At 28.5% G+C, this 17206-nt stretch overlaps 1 protein-coding gene across 1 annotated transcript in view; it reads left to right on the top strand.

Annotated features, from left to right (window-relative positions):
• The window catches only part of LOC100211195 (glutamine-dependent NAD(+) synthetase), a 56276-nt gene extending 47731 nt beyond the window's left edge, over nt 1-8545 (top strand). Inside the window, exons 10-11 of the mRNA XM_065796498.1 lie at nt 7754-7911; nt 8056-8545. Coding sequence (XP_065652570.1) covers nt 7754-7911; nt 8056-8126 — 229 coding nt within the window. The 3' untranslated portion in view covers nt 8127-8545. The remainder of the gene's footprint in view (nt 1-7753; nt 7912-8055) is intronic.
• Nucleotides 8546-17206: the final 8661 nt, after the last annotated feature.

Below are 17206 nucleotides of genomic sequence, written 5' to 3'. Positions count from 1 at the left end.
AAAGCTAACATTGTCACCAATGAACCTCTTTCTGCTGAAACAGCTTGTGATACCCTCTTAGTTCCACGAGTTGAAATAATCTTTGGATGATCTGTTACTGTTAATAATCCTGTCTCATCTGCATTAAAAACACATTCTGGTTTGAATTTATATTTTAATTGAACTTCTAACAAGTTATCAAAAAACATTGACACCGTATTTTCATTAATTGCAATTGCACGAGCAAGACTAACTTTTTCTGGCTTACATAGTGATAATTTTGGATGTCGTATCAAAAAACTTTCCAACCATTGCTTTGCAGCCATTTTATTTTAATGCCATGACTTTGGAATACTGTTAGAATTTAATGCAATTCCGTACTTGTAGGGTAACTGCCTAGTTCGTAATTTAGTTAGCACATATTTGAAGATGTATGCAAATAATCTGCAATAGCACTTTTCTCGGACGCATGAAATATTTTTCTATTTCCAATGTTTACAATGTGTTTATAGTCTGGCAGCTTTTGACATCTTGTTATTTTAACAGCTCTACCTACTGCAGATTTTGATAAACTATATATTTCAGTATATATATATAATATATATAATATATATATCTAATATTCGCCATCTTTTTAATACTCTGTTATCAACAACATATCTAATTAAACATTTATACATATTTATACATATTATAAATATCATACATCGACATATCTAATTAAATATTTAAAATTAATTTCATTTAATAAACTATTGATCGACTCAACTTTAAAGAATTCTAAAGAAAAGATTTTAATAGAGATTTAGTTCTCTCAACTCTGAACACAATATTGAGTTTTAGCTAAAGCATTGGTCACACTTGTTTAGAACCACATTCTAACATCAAATTAAAACGTATTTAAAAATAAAATTATGTGTGACCATAACTAAGTTGCCGAAATATATTTTTCTGCTTTTTTCACATCAGGCCGTTTTGGAAAAGTCCCATTCAATAATAACACAGAAAGTTGTTTTTAAACATTACTTATTGTTCTTCAAAACACAATAACATCCAATGCCATTATGTTTAGACCATAATAGAAATAAAGATTTGGTCTGTTGAATGGTTGTGTTAAGCACATCTTACCACAGAAGTTTGGATAGCCAACCGTAGATGCTTCTTTGCAAATTTGATTTTGTCCCATTCAATAATTGTCCCATTCATTAAGGTTCTCCCCTATATATATATATATATATATATATATATATATATATATATATATACATATATATATATATATATATATATATATATATATATATATATATATATATATATATATATATATATATAGATAGATAGATATAAATGCATTTTTTGTTTACAAAAAATGTATACTTTGGGGGACAAAAGATTAACTGGGACATTTTTGTGTACGCATTAATGTTTTAGGAAAAGTGAAAGTACATCAACTGACAAATAGGTCGAACATGTGTGCTGCTTCATCAATGAGGGTTTGGGCTGTAACAGGGTTAAGGTTAAGGTTATGGTTAGGTTTAAATATGTAAATAATTGTTTTTGTACACAAATGAAAAAAAAAAAATTAGAGTGATGACTTTTTAACAACCTCATTTTTTATCAACCTCGTTTTTCTGTATAATAATTTGATGAGCTTTTATTAAAGATTAGAAAAAATCTTATTTTCAAGGTAATTTGATAAAAAAAATTTCATGTATTAAATGATTTTATATATATTATCATATTTACTGATCAAATTTTGGACATGGAAGTACTCGACGTTTGGTAATTTAGTCAACCCTTGAAGCTCATCACCCATGACAATGGGTGATGAGCTATAGGCTAGATGACAAAGAACGTCATCTAGCCTATAGTGTTGGCAATTAATGAACTTAGGTTTGTAACATTTCTCCTCAAATATTTGGTGCAGCCGAACAATAACACCTGTTTTTTTGCCAGTATTCATGCTTGTTCTGTTGATCCCCACTAGTTAAATTCCTGTAACACAAAGTTATGTTCTTCTGGGGGTGTTTGAGTTTTCCCATGATTTAAATTGAGTGCAGTCAGCTAAATTTCTTTTGCTTCTTTTTTAAGGAACACTGCCAGGTGTTCAATGCCTTCAATGTGTTTGCCATCAAAGTAGATAATCCACTTCTCTAGTTAAAGATCAATCAGGTGGTGTTGAGCTGTTAAGTGTGGACTTCACTTTTAAGTCTTCTCAGGAGATGCATGCAGTTTTTTGTCTTGTATGTCCACGCATAAGTTTTTTATTTTTTTAGACAACTTGGTCACGCGCGTTTGCAAATTTTTTATTATGCATTTCAATACTAAGTTTCAAAACAAAGAAAGCAAAACCAACAAATTAGGAAATTAGAATAAATTAAAATATAAAAAAATTAATAGTTAAAATAATTTGTGTACTGTTTTCATTTTCGTTTTTTTAGCTGGACACCAGAGCTGGTATTTTTTAGTATCTATTTTATATTCCAAGTGTAGAATGAATTCAAAAATTTGTATCCAACAATGCAATGTGAACAGTCCTAAAGCTAAAGCTTGCTCATTGCTTACCTTAACTCTAATTATATTCAGCTTGTTTCACTAGGCTCGACAGAACAAACATCACAGGATTGTGTTGAGTTTCTATAGCAACAATAGAGATGCAAAAAAACGTGTTTTTTTGCTATCGTGTTTTTTCCACCAAAAGAAATGTGTTTTTTTGGGGGATTTTTTGGGTTTTTTCACCCCAAAAAACGTGTTTTTTTGGTTTTTTTGGAGGTTTTTTGGCTTTTACAGATCCTTTAGTATTTTTGTTTACTTACTTTTAACTTTTTTTAAATGTTTCCAACTTATCTAAAATGTTTCTATTTAGTTTTGTTTGAGTATTTTAGATTCTATATTAGAATATATTAAAATTTATTATAAAGTTTATTATAAAATCGATTTTTATTAAAGCGTGACTAGAGTTCACAAAATAGTTAAATAAATGATTTTTTATTGCTTAAATGGTTAACAAACTATTAGTTCTTTTCAAAATTTGAATTCAAAAATTGATAAAAAACAATTTTATTTTAAGTTTTTTTATCTAAAACTCATCTATAGAAGAATCTTGACTAGAAAACTCTGAACTTGGTCAAGTGACTCAAATTCTTGTTCAGGTGACTCTTCAATTGAAACATTTATTGATTTGTGAGATTTATCTGAAATATTTATTGGTTTTTTAGACAGAATTGGTTGTTGTGTTGCACACATATTCTTTCATTTGTTAATCTGTTTCTTTTGGCACTGAATATTTGCATAACTGCTAAAACTTCTTTCGCAAGCAGCACTTGTAGCAGGAAGCTGAAGAATTTTTGCTGCTACTTTTGATAATTCAGTAGATGAACATAATCCCTTCTACCAGTTTGGACCAAACGTTAGGTCAATAGCTGTCCATATAAAATTTATTGAAAAAACTCCTCCTTTACATTGGTAATTTGCTAAATCAGCCATCAAAATATCTATTTTGGTATTAGGTGAGTTTACAGCAATTGAATATATTACTTCACATGCATCAATCTGTTAAAAAAGTTTAGATATTGCATTAATGGTTTTACTTAGTTTAATAAAAATAAACAAAAGTTACTAATAATTTAACCTTTTGTTCCCCATTTAAATATCTTCCTTGATATTTGGGGTCAAGTAGATTAGCAGCTATATGAATTTTTGTTAAGCAAAATTTTTTTCTTTTAGCAAATAGTTCTTTCATTTCTACTTTCTCTTTTTTTGTTAAAGGACTACATTTCTATGTTTTGATTAATATTAGGTTGGTGCAAAAGAAAATTTGTTTTTTTAGATGCTGATTGACTAGGACTCAACCACTGTTTTTTGTTGGAAGGATTGTCATAATAAACCCACTTTTCATCACCTGTTACAATTGTTGTCCACAAAAAGTCCTCTTTTTTTTACTTAGCCATATGAGAAATACAGGTGCTCAAACGTTGCATTTTGTTGTTTTCAGTCAAGTCATTTGGGACCCATTTTCTGACCTTTTGAACCTTTCCCATGTCATGTAATCGTCTTAAAACAGTCAAATGATCAACTCTAAGTTGTTCTGCTAATTCTCGAGTCGATTGCCATGGGTCTTCTTCGAGCAATTCTTTTAAATTGTCTGTTTATAATTTAAAATGTGCAAAAAAGATTGCTCTTTCAACCAATATATATATATATATTGTTTGCATTTGCACTACGCATATGCATCATATTTGACTTTGAAATTATACGAATTTACTTTCGCACCAACCTAATATTATTTTCTAAGTTGTAAAAGATTTCAACTACAGACAACAACATTGGGCTGTCGGCTTCTGTTATCTTGATTACATCAGCTATTGGTGCCTGCAGCTTTAAAAATCCTTGAACCTTAACCCAAAAAATATTTGATAACAAACTATTTTTTCTTGTAGAATTCAATACACATTGCTCAGAGATGGCCAAAGATTTTAAAGATTGTTTATTTTCTGTATACTCTCAAGACACGCCACAGTAGAACCCCATTTTTATTTCCTTTACAATATCTGTGACATTAACTCACATTAACAAGACATTAACAAGAGTAGGTATTTTTATAAAATCATTAAAACCCAATTTGAGACCATGAGATATACATCCATAGCAGTTAAGAAGAGGATAGCTGTTTTTTAACAGTTTCCATGCCTTATTCATGTTTGCTGCATTGTCTGTTATTATTCCCATAACTTTTTTAGGATTAATTTCTACTATTACCCTCCGTATTTCATCTGCTATGTATTCACCAGAATGACTTGATGAACCTGAAAATTATTACTTTCATGTAAATACTTTTTCTAATTTTATAACTGAACAGTTTGTGAAGACAAACTGTTCAGTTATAAAATTAGAAAAAGTTTTGAGCGTAAAGAACTAAGTTATGAGTTGGGAGAGAGTTAAAGACAATTTTATTATAAAATGTACTCATTATTTATTCTTAAAAATAAATATACTTTATGTAAATTTTACCTGAAGGCAGTGATTTCCATAAAATAGGCAATGATGAAGGCAATGTCAACACAAAGTTGATAACTGCTTCATTTCTGCAAAATGTAAATAGTTATCAAGTTTTTAAATTATTTGCATAAATAATACATTAGTATTTTTGTTTAAATTTATTAAACTAATACTCACCTATTATTCCTTCATCCATCACAAATAAGTTCTACAGAATCTGCTATTGCAATTAATTCTTTAACATTGCTTGATATTCTATTGAATTCTTTATCCAAAAGTGTGTTTGACACTTCATACCTTGATGGGAGCTGATAAGCTGGGCGTAAGTTATTCAAAAAGGTTTTACAGTATTTATTATCAACTAAACTTATGTGTGACCCACTTGCGTAAATAACTCTAGATAGATGTGCATCAATTGATTCCTATGACATTATTAATCTTAGATAAACAGTTAAAAACAAATATACTATACAAAAAAAAAAAAAATGTGGATACCTTTTCACATTGTTTCATGCTATCAAACATTGAACAGGATTTACCACTTTTAGCAACTGGTTCTGAATGTTTTAAAGGGTCTGAAATAAGGTTTTTAAATTTGCATGTTGCCTTTCTTTGTGTTGTTTCTGTCATGATTTTTTTTGACATGACTGCGTGATCATTTAAAAATTTGTAATTGACTTCAACTGGACATTTTCTACATTTCTTGATATGCATGGTCATTCGTGTTCCACTTTTCGACATAAAATCATTGCAAAAAGAACATTGAACTCTTTCTATTTTGCTCACCTGGCTTGCTGGCTTGAATAAAATGCTCACAAATGTTTTTTTCTACCCCCAGTGTGGCCACAGGCTACTCTATTATTACTACTCATTACTATGTTCTAATCAAACAACTAAATGATGTGACTATTTTGATTAGAAATCTTCTTAATTAATGCTTACAATGCCTATTTGATTGAATACTATTTTGATTAGAAATCTGCCTAATTAATGCTTACTTATAATGACTATATTCTAAAATAATTTCATAATTCAGTTATATTATTAAAAAAACTAATGATAATAATGGTATTACTAAAAATTTACTTTACTACAAATTATGATAAACTGGTAAATTAAGATTTTCAAAACAACAATATACCATCATTAATAATCTTATGTTTTAAAACAGTTACCTAAAGGTATAAAACTAAAAAATAAAAATACTACAATACAACTATGCAATATTATTTATAACATGATTGAAAATACTATTTTCACTTTCTGAAATTAAATGTTGACAAACTTAATTTATTTGCAATTGCAGAAATAAAATTAAAAGACAAAAAGCATCAAATAAGATAGCAAAGTTAAAAAAAAAAACTAAAACTATGCAAAACTTATACAATACATACAAAATTTGCAATGCAGTGTTATTTTATTTATAAATTAAAAAACATTTATAAATTTAAAAAGTTCTCATGCATTCTACATATTACAAATTAGTTTTCATTCATTCTGTTGAAAAATTTGCTTTTAATGCTAAGGAAAAATTGTTTTGAACTCAAAAAACATATCTACATAAAAAAAAAAAAAAAACACAAATCTCCTTTACTTATGATGTTTTTGTATTTTATTAGAAAAATGTTTCTTTAAATAATTTTTTCAGTTTTATTTTAGCTTATTATAATTAAGTCATTAAAGAACAATTATTAAACTTATTTGATGAACATTTGAAGAACTTGAAAAAAAGACAGTGAAATGGTATGTTAAATAGGAGAATGACAAAGTCTTTTAATAAATATCACCTAAAAACACACTTTTGAGGTGATATTTATGTTAAAGGTGTTAAAATAGTTTGTTCAAAAAATACAAAAAAAAAAAAACTTTGTGGGAATTTGCTACTTTAAGAACTTTAAAGGCAATACTAATAAAATCATATGTTAAATAAAAGAATGAAAACTCTCCTTTAATAAATAACACTTAAAATTTTTTTTTTAAATTATTTCAGTGTTTAAAATAAGAAAAAGAGTAGTTTAAAAAAAAACAAAAAAACGGGTTTTTTTGCAAAATAAAAAGAACCAAAAAAACGACTCACATATCTAAGCGACAATCGTTTTTTATTTTTTTTCTTGCTTTCTGGTTAGAGAAGGGCATTTTAAGTTCAAAATCTTGAATACTTTTTATTTTCTCCCTATTATCTGAATTTTCAGCTTGTTGACTCCTTTGTTTCTTTTTGGTATTGCAGATGAAGAACTCTGCAAACTTTTTGAAAAAATGCTCAAAGTAATTTTAACAAAATATTTTTCTCAGCAATAATAATAATAAAAACTATTCATTTTTATTAGAAACAAAAATTATTTTTAAATCTTTATAAAAATACGCTTCTTTTGGGAACCAGGTTGACTTTAAAATAATTTTTTTTGACAATATTAAGGATTTTACCCCTAAAAAAAAGTGCTAAAGGTTTGAACCCAAATATCTTTAGGATTTGACGTAATGGTGAAAAATGAGTTGCATATTTGAAATCAAAATGAGAAATGCTATACAAAAAACATATTGTTTGTTGGCCTCCCTAGTCAAAAAGTCCTATAAGAATTTGGAACAAAAAAATTTTCAGATTTGTTATTAAATTAAAACATGTTAAAATGTGTTTATAGTTATCCTTTTTTTTGCATTCTAAAAATTCTATAGGTGCTACTTATAGGTCCTATAGGACTTTTGGGCCTGTCCCTTTACTTAATTATTTATTTTACTAAGTACAAATTGTTTTTTATAATATTTAAATTAATAGGTACGATCTTCGTCCATTTTTGTATCGTTCAAGTTGGCCTTGGCAATTTAAAAGTATCGATCGAGCTGTTAAAGCCGCTGGCCAATCTGTCACGAATAACATTCCAACATCATCTGCTACTCAGCAATCTACTTTTAAGCTTAATCAGTTGCAAGAAGGTATTGAAAGTAATATTCTCTTTAAATTAAAAATTATTTTTCAAGTATGCAATAAATATGTATAGAACATTTAAAACAGTTTTAAAAGATTTCAGTTTAAAATATTTGTTTTCCGCTTGTCTTTTATTTTTTTTTTTTTTCTAGATGCTTCAATTGGATATTATGACTCTGAAGAAATAAAAATAAAAAAAGTGAAACTAGAGGATGATCGTTAGCCTATAAAGAATCTTGAATAAGGAAGGTTCCTATTTTAAAGGTTCCTATTTTAAAGGTCGTTTGCAAGTCGCCCTTAATAGTTTTTTTTTTTTAATCAACTATGTTTTATGTTTTTTCTTTTTTTAACATAACACGCGTGCACAATATTTCGTTTTGTTCAAGAGTATGTTATAAAAATAAAATAAGTATTATTGTTATTTATTATATCGACGTTTAGTATATTTACTGTTTAATATATTTATGACTTTCAATGGAACTATGTATAAAATATTTGCGTAAAACGTAGACATTAAATTTTTAACTTTTTAGTAAGCATTAGTTTTGAATAAGATTTCGTACACAAGCAGAAGAAATACGAAAAGTTTTAGCAATTGAGAAAAGTATAAACAATTACATATAAAATATATATCTGAATAAAGATTGCTTTTTTGTTGTTGCTGTTGTTTGTTTTTTAAATATTCAGAAAAATCTTAAGTATTAAGAATCTAAAGGAAAAGGACTTGTTCTTTATTAAGACAGTTAAACAAGTAAATGTCAAAACAGATTTATAATGTAGTAAAGCACCATCATATATATATAATAAAAACCTTTTTTAAAAAAGTTATGTTTTAAAAGTGTAAATTTGATTAGACATTTTTGCAACGCAAAACTTTGTTTTCAAAACGAAAAAACCTTTTGTTGCGCAAAACTTTACTAATAAGTAGGTCAAAAAGATACATAAATATGTAGCTTATATACAAAGAGGACAAAAAGCTTAAATGTGAAAAGAATTATTTTATTTTAAAATAATTTTGTGACTCGAATATAAATTTCTTAAAAATGCGTTAAGCTTATCTTATATATCTTTAGCATTTACTTTAATAAGCATATTTTTACTGAAAAATATTCAAACGAGTTTCTCTCGTTTTCAATTTTATCGCTTGAATCTTCTTAAATTTTAAAGTCCTAAAACGACAAATGTATTTGAAAAAACCGTAAACTTTTAAATATATATATTTAAAAATTTATGATTTTATTGTTGCAGTCTTGAACATGACATCCACTGCATGAAGACATGCATTTTAATCCTTTTTTCCTGCGAGAACAAATATTAGTTCTGTACGGATTTCTTGAAAACCTCAGCAAATTACTTTAAGTATAATGAATACTACACCCTTGTCTATTGGTATAGGAAAAAAGAACCATTTTCCGTCCATATTTTTTAAGACACATGTTAAAAGATTTATCAACTAGCATTTTCCATTCAATAACCTGGAGATGAACTCGAAGACCAAAAAAATATACAGCACAATCTGTAGGTGGTAGCTTTTCTGGTTTAATAGTTTTTTCACAAACCATTTTTTATATTTTGCATATCTAAGAAATAATACAATTAAAGTATAACATTTCTCATCGAAATGTTGATGCTGATTGACAAAATTAAACATTCAAATGTCAAAATTTTCTTTAACGAAGATTCTGCATTTCTAACAAAATAAATTGAGTGCTTATTAGAAAGTTTCAAAGTAAAAAAGGTCGTTAAAAACAGGAAGGGATAAATTGTTTTTTCTCACATAAGTAAACATGAAACATTAAAGACGTTAAGTTTGTACGCATCAAGCATTTTCGATATAGAATATAGTCAGAGAAAATATAGAAGCATCAATGCTATATCATCCGCAACAAAAATGCGTGGGAAATTGTTTTAGCAACTTGCAAAGATTTAGCCATAATTTTTGAGTCTGCATCCTCGTTGCAAATATGCACGCCATGACTACCTTTTTTAAGATCGTTGAACAAAAGTAAAATTAGTTGTGCTTTATTGTGCGAGTTTTCCCTTCTCCACAGAATACTTTAGAACAAAGTACTCTGTGGAGAAGGGAAAGGGAGTTGTGCGAGTTTTCTCTTCTCTACAGAGTACTTTGGAACAAAGTACTATGTGGAGAAGATAACAAATGCTCATTATCCATAGGTTCCGTACATTTTCATCAAACCTCTACCTCCAGTTAATCCATCATTGCATTTTAAAGACCGCATCAGGGTCTGAATAATAATAAATAAGATTGCTGCGTAAAGAAGCAGCTTGTGTGGGGTTCTACCAGGTTCGTGGTGGGGATCGTACTCAGAACTTTTTGCATACAAAACGAGCGCTCTGCCACTACAACACTACTACATTTTTGTTATTAATTTTTTTAAATTGATGTTCAACTGTAGCATTTAAATTATTATCTTTAACCATGTTTTTAACCACTAAATTAATCGTATTTTATATGCTATTTTCAATTCGACGCAACCTTTTTTGAACCAAAATGAAATTAATCCATTTAAACAAAGTTATTATGTTATATGAAAACATTTCTTTGAAAATTACTCTTTTCAAAAACAGAAGAAACAATGAAGTTTCGTGCAGTAAAAGGTTACTACATTTTGAAAATAAAGTTTTGCGTTGCAAAAACGTCCAAAAAACATTCACTTTTGAAACATAAACAGCTTTAAAAAAAAGTTGTTTATGTTTATCAAGTCATTGTTCTTATATAAATATTGTTCAGCATAAAATTGATCAAATTGATTGCTACCCATCGATATATATTTTATGGTATTTTGGATTTATCAAAATTGACCCAGTTTTTACCCCTAAAATTATTTCCTGTTGCGCAATTAACGGGGCTTTTTTTTTTTCTTCGTTCTATGTTTTTTATTTTATGTGTCAAATTTTAGCTTAATACTATTTTTTTTTCGGGTTGACTCATGGTTCCCTCGGTCTATATAAAATAAAATTCAAAACTTTTTTTTTTTTACCTACCGCCAGATCGTAAAATTCGCTTGAAAAAATCGTATCTCAGTGAATTTTTGTACGATTTTGATGTTTTTTGTGTCTTAAGAACAAAAGAATTGTAAAATGATTGGCATCGAAAAATTTAGATTTTATAAGGGCCAACCAAGACATAAGTAGGGGATCACACACCCCTTCCCCGTACTTTTTTCTACTTCTTACTATTTTTTATTTTTTTGATAAATATAAAGTAAAAAAATCAAAAAAACATTTTTCTACCCACCAAATAATTTGTTTTTTTCTGAAAATGCCTGGTCGTAAAAATGAAGATGTCAAGTCGTAAAGATTTTTATCTTGTTAACTTTTAGCCGATTTTGATGTTCTTTGTGTCTAAACAACCATAAAGAAGAAGAAAAACGAATGACATTACGATTACCTATTTGTTGGGCTAAAATACATATTTATGTTGAAACATATATTTACAGTATAATTAATCAAATATCGTTTAAAAAATGCTTCTCAAGTCTTTTGTTAGTATTTTTTTAAACATTAGTAGTCTATAAGCCATTTTGGCTTATAGACTACTAATGATTAAAAAAACTCTCAGAAAAGACTTGAGAAGCTACAAACAGATGCATGTGTCACCTTTTTATTGTTTTTTCACAAGACTGTGTGTGTAGTGGAAAGTAAGGTGCTTTAAGTATTGGTAAAATCTTGTGTAGGTATTTGACAATAAATACAGATTCTGGTTTATCTTCTTTATCTTACTAGATCAGTTCCTATATGGGCATAGCTCCCAAATTGAGTTTATTTTTACATGGTTTTACTGATCAGTTTAGCACATTATCAGTAAAACCATAGAGAAAAAATAATAGCTTCTCCAATAGTAAGTTATCTGATTTGGCTATAACTTGGCTTTTTTTCAGATTTGGGTCCGTCTTGCCTGTAGTCAATAATGCAAACAATTTATAGCAGAGAGATAAATCTGTCAACATCAAACTTAGAACTTTTTTATGGATCTAGATTAATGGTTCCAACTGCACAATAAGTTCAAATATATCAAGCCTTTCCATACTTTTCATTTTATAAAAAGCTTTTCCAATTGGTCCAGTAGAGCCGACCTTTGAACTTGTGGGTCAATTTAGAGGAAAATATATTGCATCAAAGGAAGCTCAATGCAATATAGTATACAAAGAGACTAGAAACATTTTCTACCTAAAATTATTCAAGATTTATCAACAAGCCTCCATTTTTCTCTGCATTAGTTACGCAGCCGTGGTACATGGTAGCGCACTTGTCTCAGAAACAAAGATTTTGTGGTTCGCACCCCACCTCTGGGTAAGTTTCGCAATAAGTTATCCGCGGTGATAAGACCGTAAGAACACCTTGGAGCACCTATGTAAAATTAAAAAAAAAAGTTAGAGAACTTGTCGAATCTCCTCCTATTACTTCAAGAAATATATGTACTCCTCGAGAAACCATCCAATTATATAGTTCAACAGCTGCCAGTTAAGCAGTCTTATTGAGAGTTATTGTCTTTACAGGTATAAAATGTGTAATATAGTGTTCGCCCGGCTCTTCGTTCACAACCTTTAAATGAAATTGTTTTGTTACAGGGTTGTGCTCTAAAACTCTGGTCAAATTTTTTATACTTTTTATCAACAAATATACCCAGTTGATAGTTTCCTCAGATATGTTTGATTTAGTCATTACTGATTTCCTAGTTCTAACAACCTACTTAAAATCTGCAGCCAAATAAGACATCTAAGATGTCAAAAAGTTACCTAGAACAAGGTCTTGAAAAAATACTAAAATTACTGATGATATTGCAGCTGGTAAAGTATCAAACCTCAAAGAAGCTTAAGCACAAAGAAAATTTAGTTATCTAATAATCATTTAAAGCAAGTTAATTGTCCATTTCTATTCTATTTAAATCATCATCTCTTATCAAAGATTCAACAAGGTTATTATTCTTAGAAGTTTTGTTCTCATCATTTTCAATTTTTTTTATAGACTTGTCTTTCTTTTCATATTCCCTCGTTCCTAATGAAACCTGTCAAGCTACTTCCTTATCATTCAAGTATCATTCAAGTTATTTGATATTTTGGTAGAGACCCAGTTTTTCTCTTACAGCTTTTAATAAAATAAAAGTTTTGAAATCATCGCCTGGGGAAGTAAGGATAAGAGTAAATTACAACATCTTTATCGCCGTCAGAAATATGCAATCCGCGTAGTTAACTATGCAGATCGCTTTTCAAATTCAAAATATTTTTTTGATTATATGAAGGTTCTAGATGTTTATAAACTGAACGTATTTAATGTCTTACGTTTTACTTTTATATGGAAAAAAGATTTATCTTTATTTGTTTTTAATGACTTTTTTTCTTTAAAACCAATAAATAAGTACACATTAAGAAATAATAGCTTTTTAAATGAACTTTTTGTAGAACTAAGTTCAATCAATTTTGTATTTCATATCGTGCACCCCATCTTTGGAATAAAATAGTATTTCCAAATTTGATCCCTCTATTACTCTTCCTGTTTTTAAAATTAATTTAAAAAAATTCATTCTCTCTAAGGACAACATTCTAAAATTCTACTAAAAATGTATGTAAAATGTATTTGTTAAATCTTCAGCTTATTATATATTAAAATGTGTTGCATTTTTGCATAATGTAAATACGCTAAATTTTTAATATATATACGTTATAAATAAATATTTTTACTTTTTAAGGTTTCGATGATAAGATCCATATGATCTTCTTTCGGAAACCTAGCTTTATATTGTTAGTACGCTGAATTGTATTATTTGCGTAATGGTATTACGACTTATGTTTATGTATTACGAATTATGTAACACGACTAACATTGTAAAAAAAAAAAAAAAAACACTTTACGATAACGAAAAGCCAATCACAAAACGAAAACAAAAACTACATAACGAAAAAGCAAACACAAAAACGTCCACAAAATAAAATGAATTATATTTGTTATTCTTGGCGGACATAGAAAAGCGTAAAAAAATTTGTAGCGATTTATTTTTGTTTTAATTAGTTCCTTTTATTATTTTGAACATTTTTCGAACTTCTAACTTTTTACTTCGTTTTTAAATTGTTTTGTTTTATTTTATTAAATCTATTTGTTTTACTTTTTTGTTCATTTGTTTTATTTTTTCTTTAATCTTTTAGTTTGTTTATACTTTTCAATATTTTTGTTAATTTACTTTATTTTTAACTGATCTTTTTTATTCTTATAAGGGGTCGTCCATAAAGTACGTACGCCAAAAATTTTGAAATTTGACATCCCACCCCCCTGTTGCCATGCGTACTTTTAAGTCTCTACCCCCTTAAAAAGTACGTTCATTTTTCAAATACCCCTAACTTTTTTTTATCTATAAAAAATTATATTGAAAAAAAAAAGGGGGAGGTACCTTTGATACTTTATACGACAACAAAGCCCATTGTTTGCTGCACACGATCCCAATTTATCAAACTTCTTTAAGTATATATAAATATTAATTTTATTAAAGTTAAATTCCTTGCCAACATGTGTGTGCTTGGCCGAGAGGTTTACGATGTAGGCTGAGACGGCGGAGACTGGAGTTCGAGTCCCTGTCAAGCCGTAATTTTAATGACGGATCATAAAAAAAAAAACTATACTTAAGGCGGACGTTCTTTTCAGGCACCCATCTTCAGTAAGTCCGTAAAAAATGTTTTACGCTAATTCAGTAATATTGAAAACAAAGCCTAAAGCCCAGTGCCGAGCTGGCCCGTAGCAAAGGGATGGTCAACACGGGCATTTGCCACCCAAACAATTTTGTTAAATAAATAATTTTAAGAAATTGATTGAAAAAATGACCCAAAAAAAAAGGTCCTTAAAACTTTTTTGGGGTAGTACTGCTCCCCCCCATATAATTTTTGTTCCTCCCGCCCTGGTGCCGAGGGTAGGCTATATCATACCCATTAATTAATGGTTGGGGTTGGGGGGGGGGAGATTTTGAGACCCTAATAAGACGTTTGTTTTAGGGGGCCTCCGACCCATTAGCCACGGCACTGCTAAAACCTGTTTTTATCGACTCAAAAAATAGATTGCCTGAAATACGCTTCCCAGCGGCCATTCGTTTTTAAAAGTTACGTTCTAAATGAGTTTTAAATGTCTTTTAAACGTCTTCTAAACATTCTTACGTAAACAACGTCTAAAATTCGTTTAAAAAACGTTTAAAACACATTTAAAACGTAACTTTGAAAAACAAATGCCCGTAGGGTTTACTCAGAGCCAGTATATAAGGGTGGCATGTGGGCGCCCGCAGGATTTTTTGATGTTCCAGATAGGACTCTTTCACACATTGTGCAAACTCTAAACTACTTTAAATTTAGTTTTAAATAGTAAAAATGGAAACTTTATAACATTAGTGCCCTCACGTTTGGGCAGAGGGGGTGGGGATGGAATGAGCAATTTAGGGCTTTTTTGTTCCCAGGTTTCTGCCATCCCAATTTTTTGCAAGGTATAAACATACTTAAGTTTGGAGTTTGCAGAATGTGTGAAAGTGTAAATCTGGAACATCAAAAAATCCTCCGGGCGCCCAGGCATGTTTGTGCGTAGAGGGAAAATATACCATCTTTTCATGTTGGCAAACTAGGATCTTTAGTCAGAATTTTAAATTTTTTATTGATAAGCTGGTTAGTTGTGATAAATTAGTAAATCGAAGTACGTACTTTTAAATTGAACCCTAACCATACGTTTTCTTCGCTTTTTGAAGACCTCCCCCCTTCCCCTATGAGTGTATGTACTTTATGGACAATCCCTAAAGGATTACAGGCAAAAAAATAAAAAGGAAATTATAATTAATATATAATCAAAAATATGAAATTTATAACCATACAGCATAAATTTATGAAATTAACTTAATGAGGTGAAACTCTTAAAAATATTTAGAATAGTTAAAAACTAGTCAATGAGTAGGAGTATCCAAATAATTTATATTTTTTTAATTTTTTTTTTATCTTTATATACTACGTCATTTTTTTCATTTTTATGTTAAAATTTTTTTTAATTTTAATTTTTTTTTTTTACTTTTAATGAATTTCTAATTTCAAATTATTTTTTTAAATCGCTTTTTTATTTTATTAATATGTTATTTATATATTTAAAATTTTATTACAATTTTTCTCTCCCATTTTAAATGTCGTGATTTCGACCTAAAGTTTGAAATAGAAATAAAAAAATTTTAAATCAACGCAAACAGAAAAAAACAAAAAAAAAACTTTTAAAAATTATTCGTGACTTTTTAAAATTATTTTTAACATATTGTTATTTCTGACAACATATTTTACATTAAAAGTTTTTATAATTTTAATGTACAATATATTGTCAAATTTTTAATCACATAAGCTTTACGTAATCAGATAATGTTCATCAAACAGGTTTTTGTCCCACGGATTTACAATACCTGTTTGAAAGGTCATTTGAAACCATAAAATATAATATACCTAATAACATAATTATGTTGTTATCATTAACATTTGAAGTTAAACAATGTTAATGTTTTTAAGGGCGTGACAGAAAAAATAAGAAATTAGTATGTCTTAAAGAACTTCTCCATTCTTAGTTATTTTCCAATATGCATAATTACTTTGATGCATTAAGTTCTATTATTAAACTTTGAATTAAGTTTTAATAAGAGTATTTATAAATTACTATGTTTCTATTAAACGTGAAAGTACTGCTTTTGCTTGTTAATACAGTAACTTCCTAGAATTTCGTAAATGCTTCACTAACTAAAATGCTTAACTGGGGGCAATTTTAGTGTTCGTGTGGGGAGAGGGAATGCTAAGGAAGGGGGGGGGGGAGAAATGTGACATTCTTTACCCTTAAAGGAGTTCGTTTTTAACCTGTATTCGGTTTTTTAGGGAGTATTGTCAGTAAGTCGGAATTTCACACATTTCAGTCTCTGAGTAAGATCCTTGATTTCTGCAGTATTATTCTTGCTCTATAGCGAGGTTCAATTGCTCTCAATATATGTTTTTTATTTATTGTTTTAAATTAACTTTTTTTATAATAGATACATTATTTAGAGAGGAGTGAATTGTCATATATTAAGAATTTCAATCGAAAAGAGTTAAGGTTAACGTAGCGTATCTTTGAGATTTAAAATGCATTTATTTTTAAGAAAAAAAGTTAAGAAAAATAAAAAAATTGTTTTGCAATGTAAAGTTGTTTGCTTTTACTAAAAAAAAAAATAAAAAAAAAATATTAAAATAAAAAAAAAAAAAAAAAAAAAAAAAAAAAAAAAAACGAATTAGCTTTATTTTTATATCGGGCAAAGAT

Source organism: Hydra vulgaris, chromosome 04, assembly GCF_038396675.1.
Source record: "Hydra vulgaris chromosome 04, alternate assembly HydraT2T_AEP".
NCBI lineage: Eukaryota > Metazoa > Cnidaria > Hydrozoa > Anthoathecata > Hydridae > Hydra > Hydra vulgaris.
Note: the sequence above shows the minus strand (reverse complement) of the source record. Positions and strands in the feature narration are given on the sequence as shown.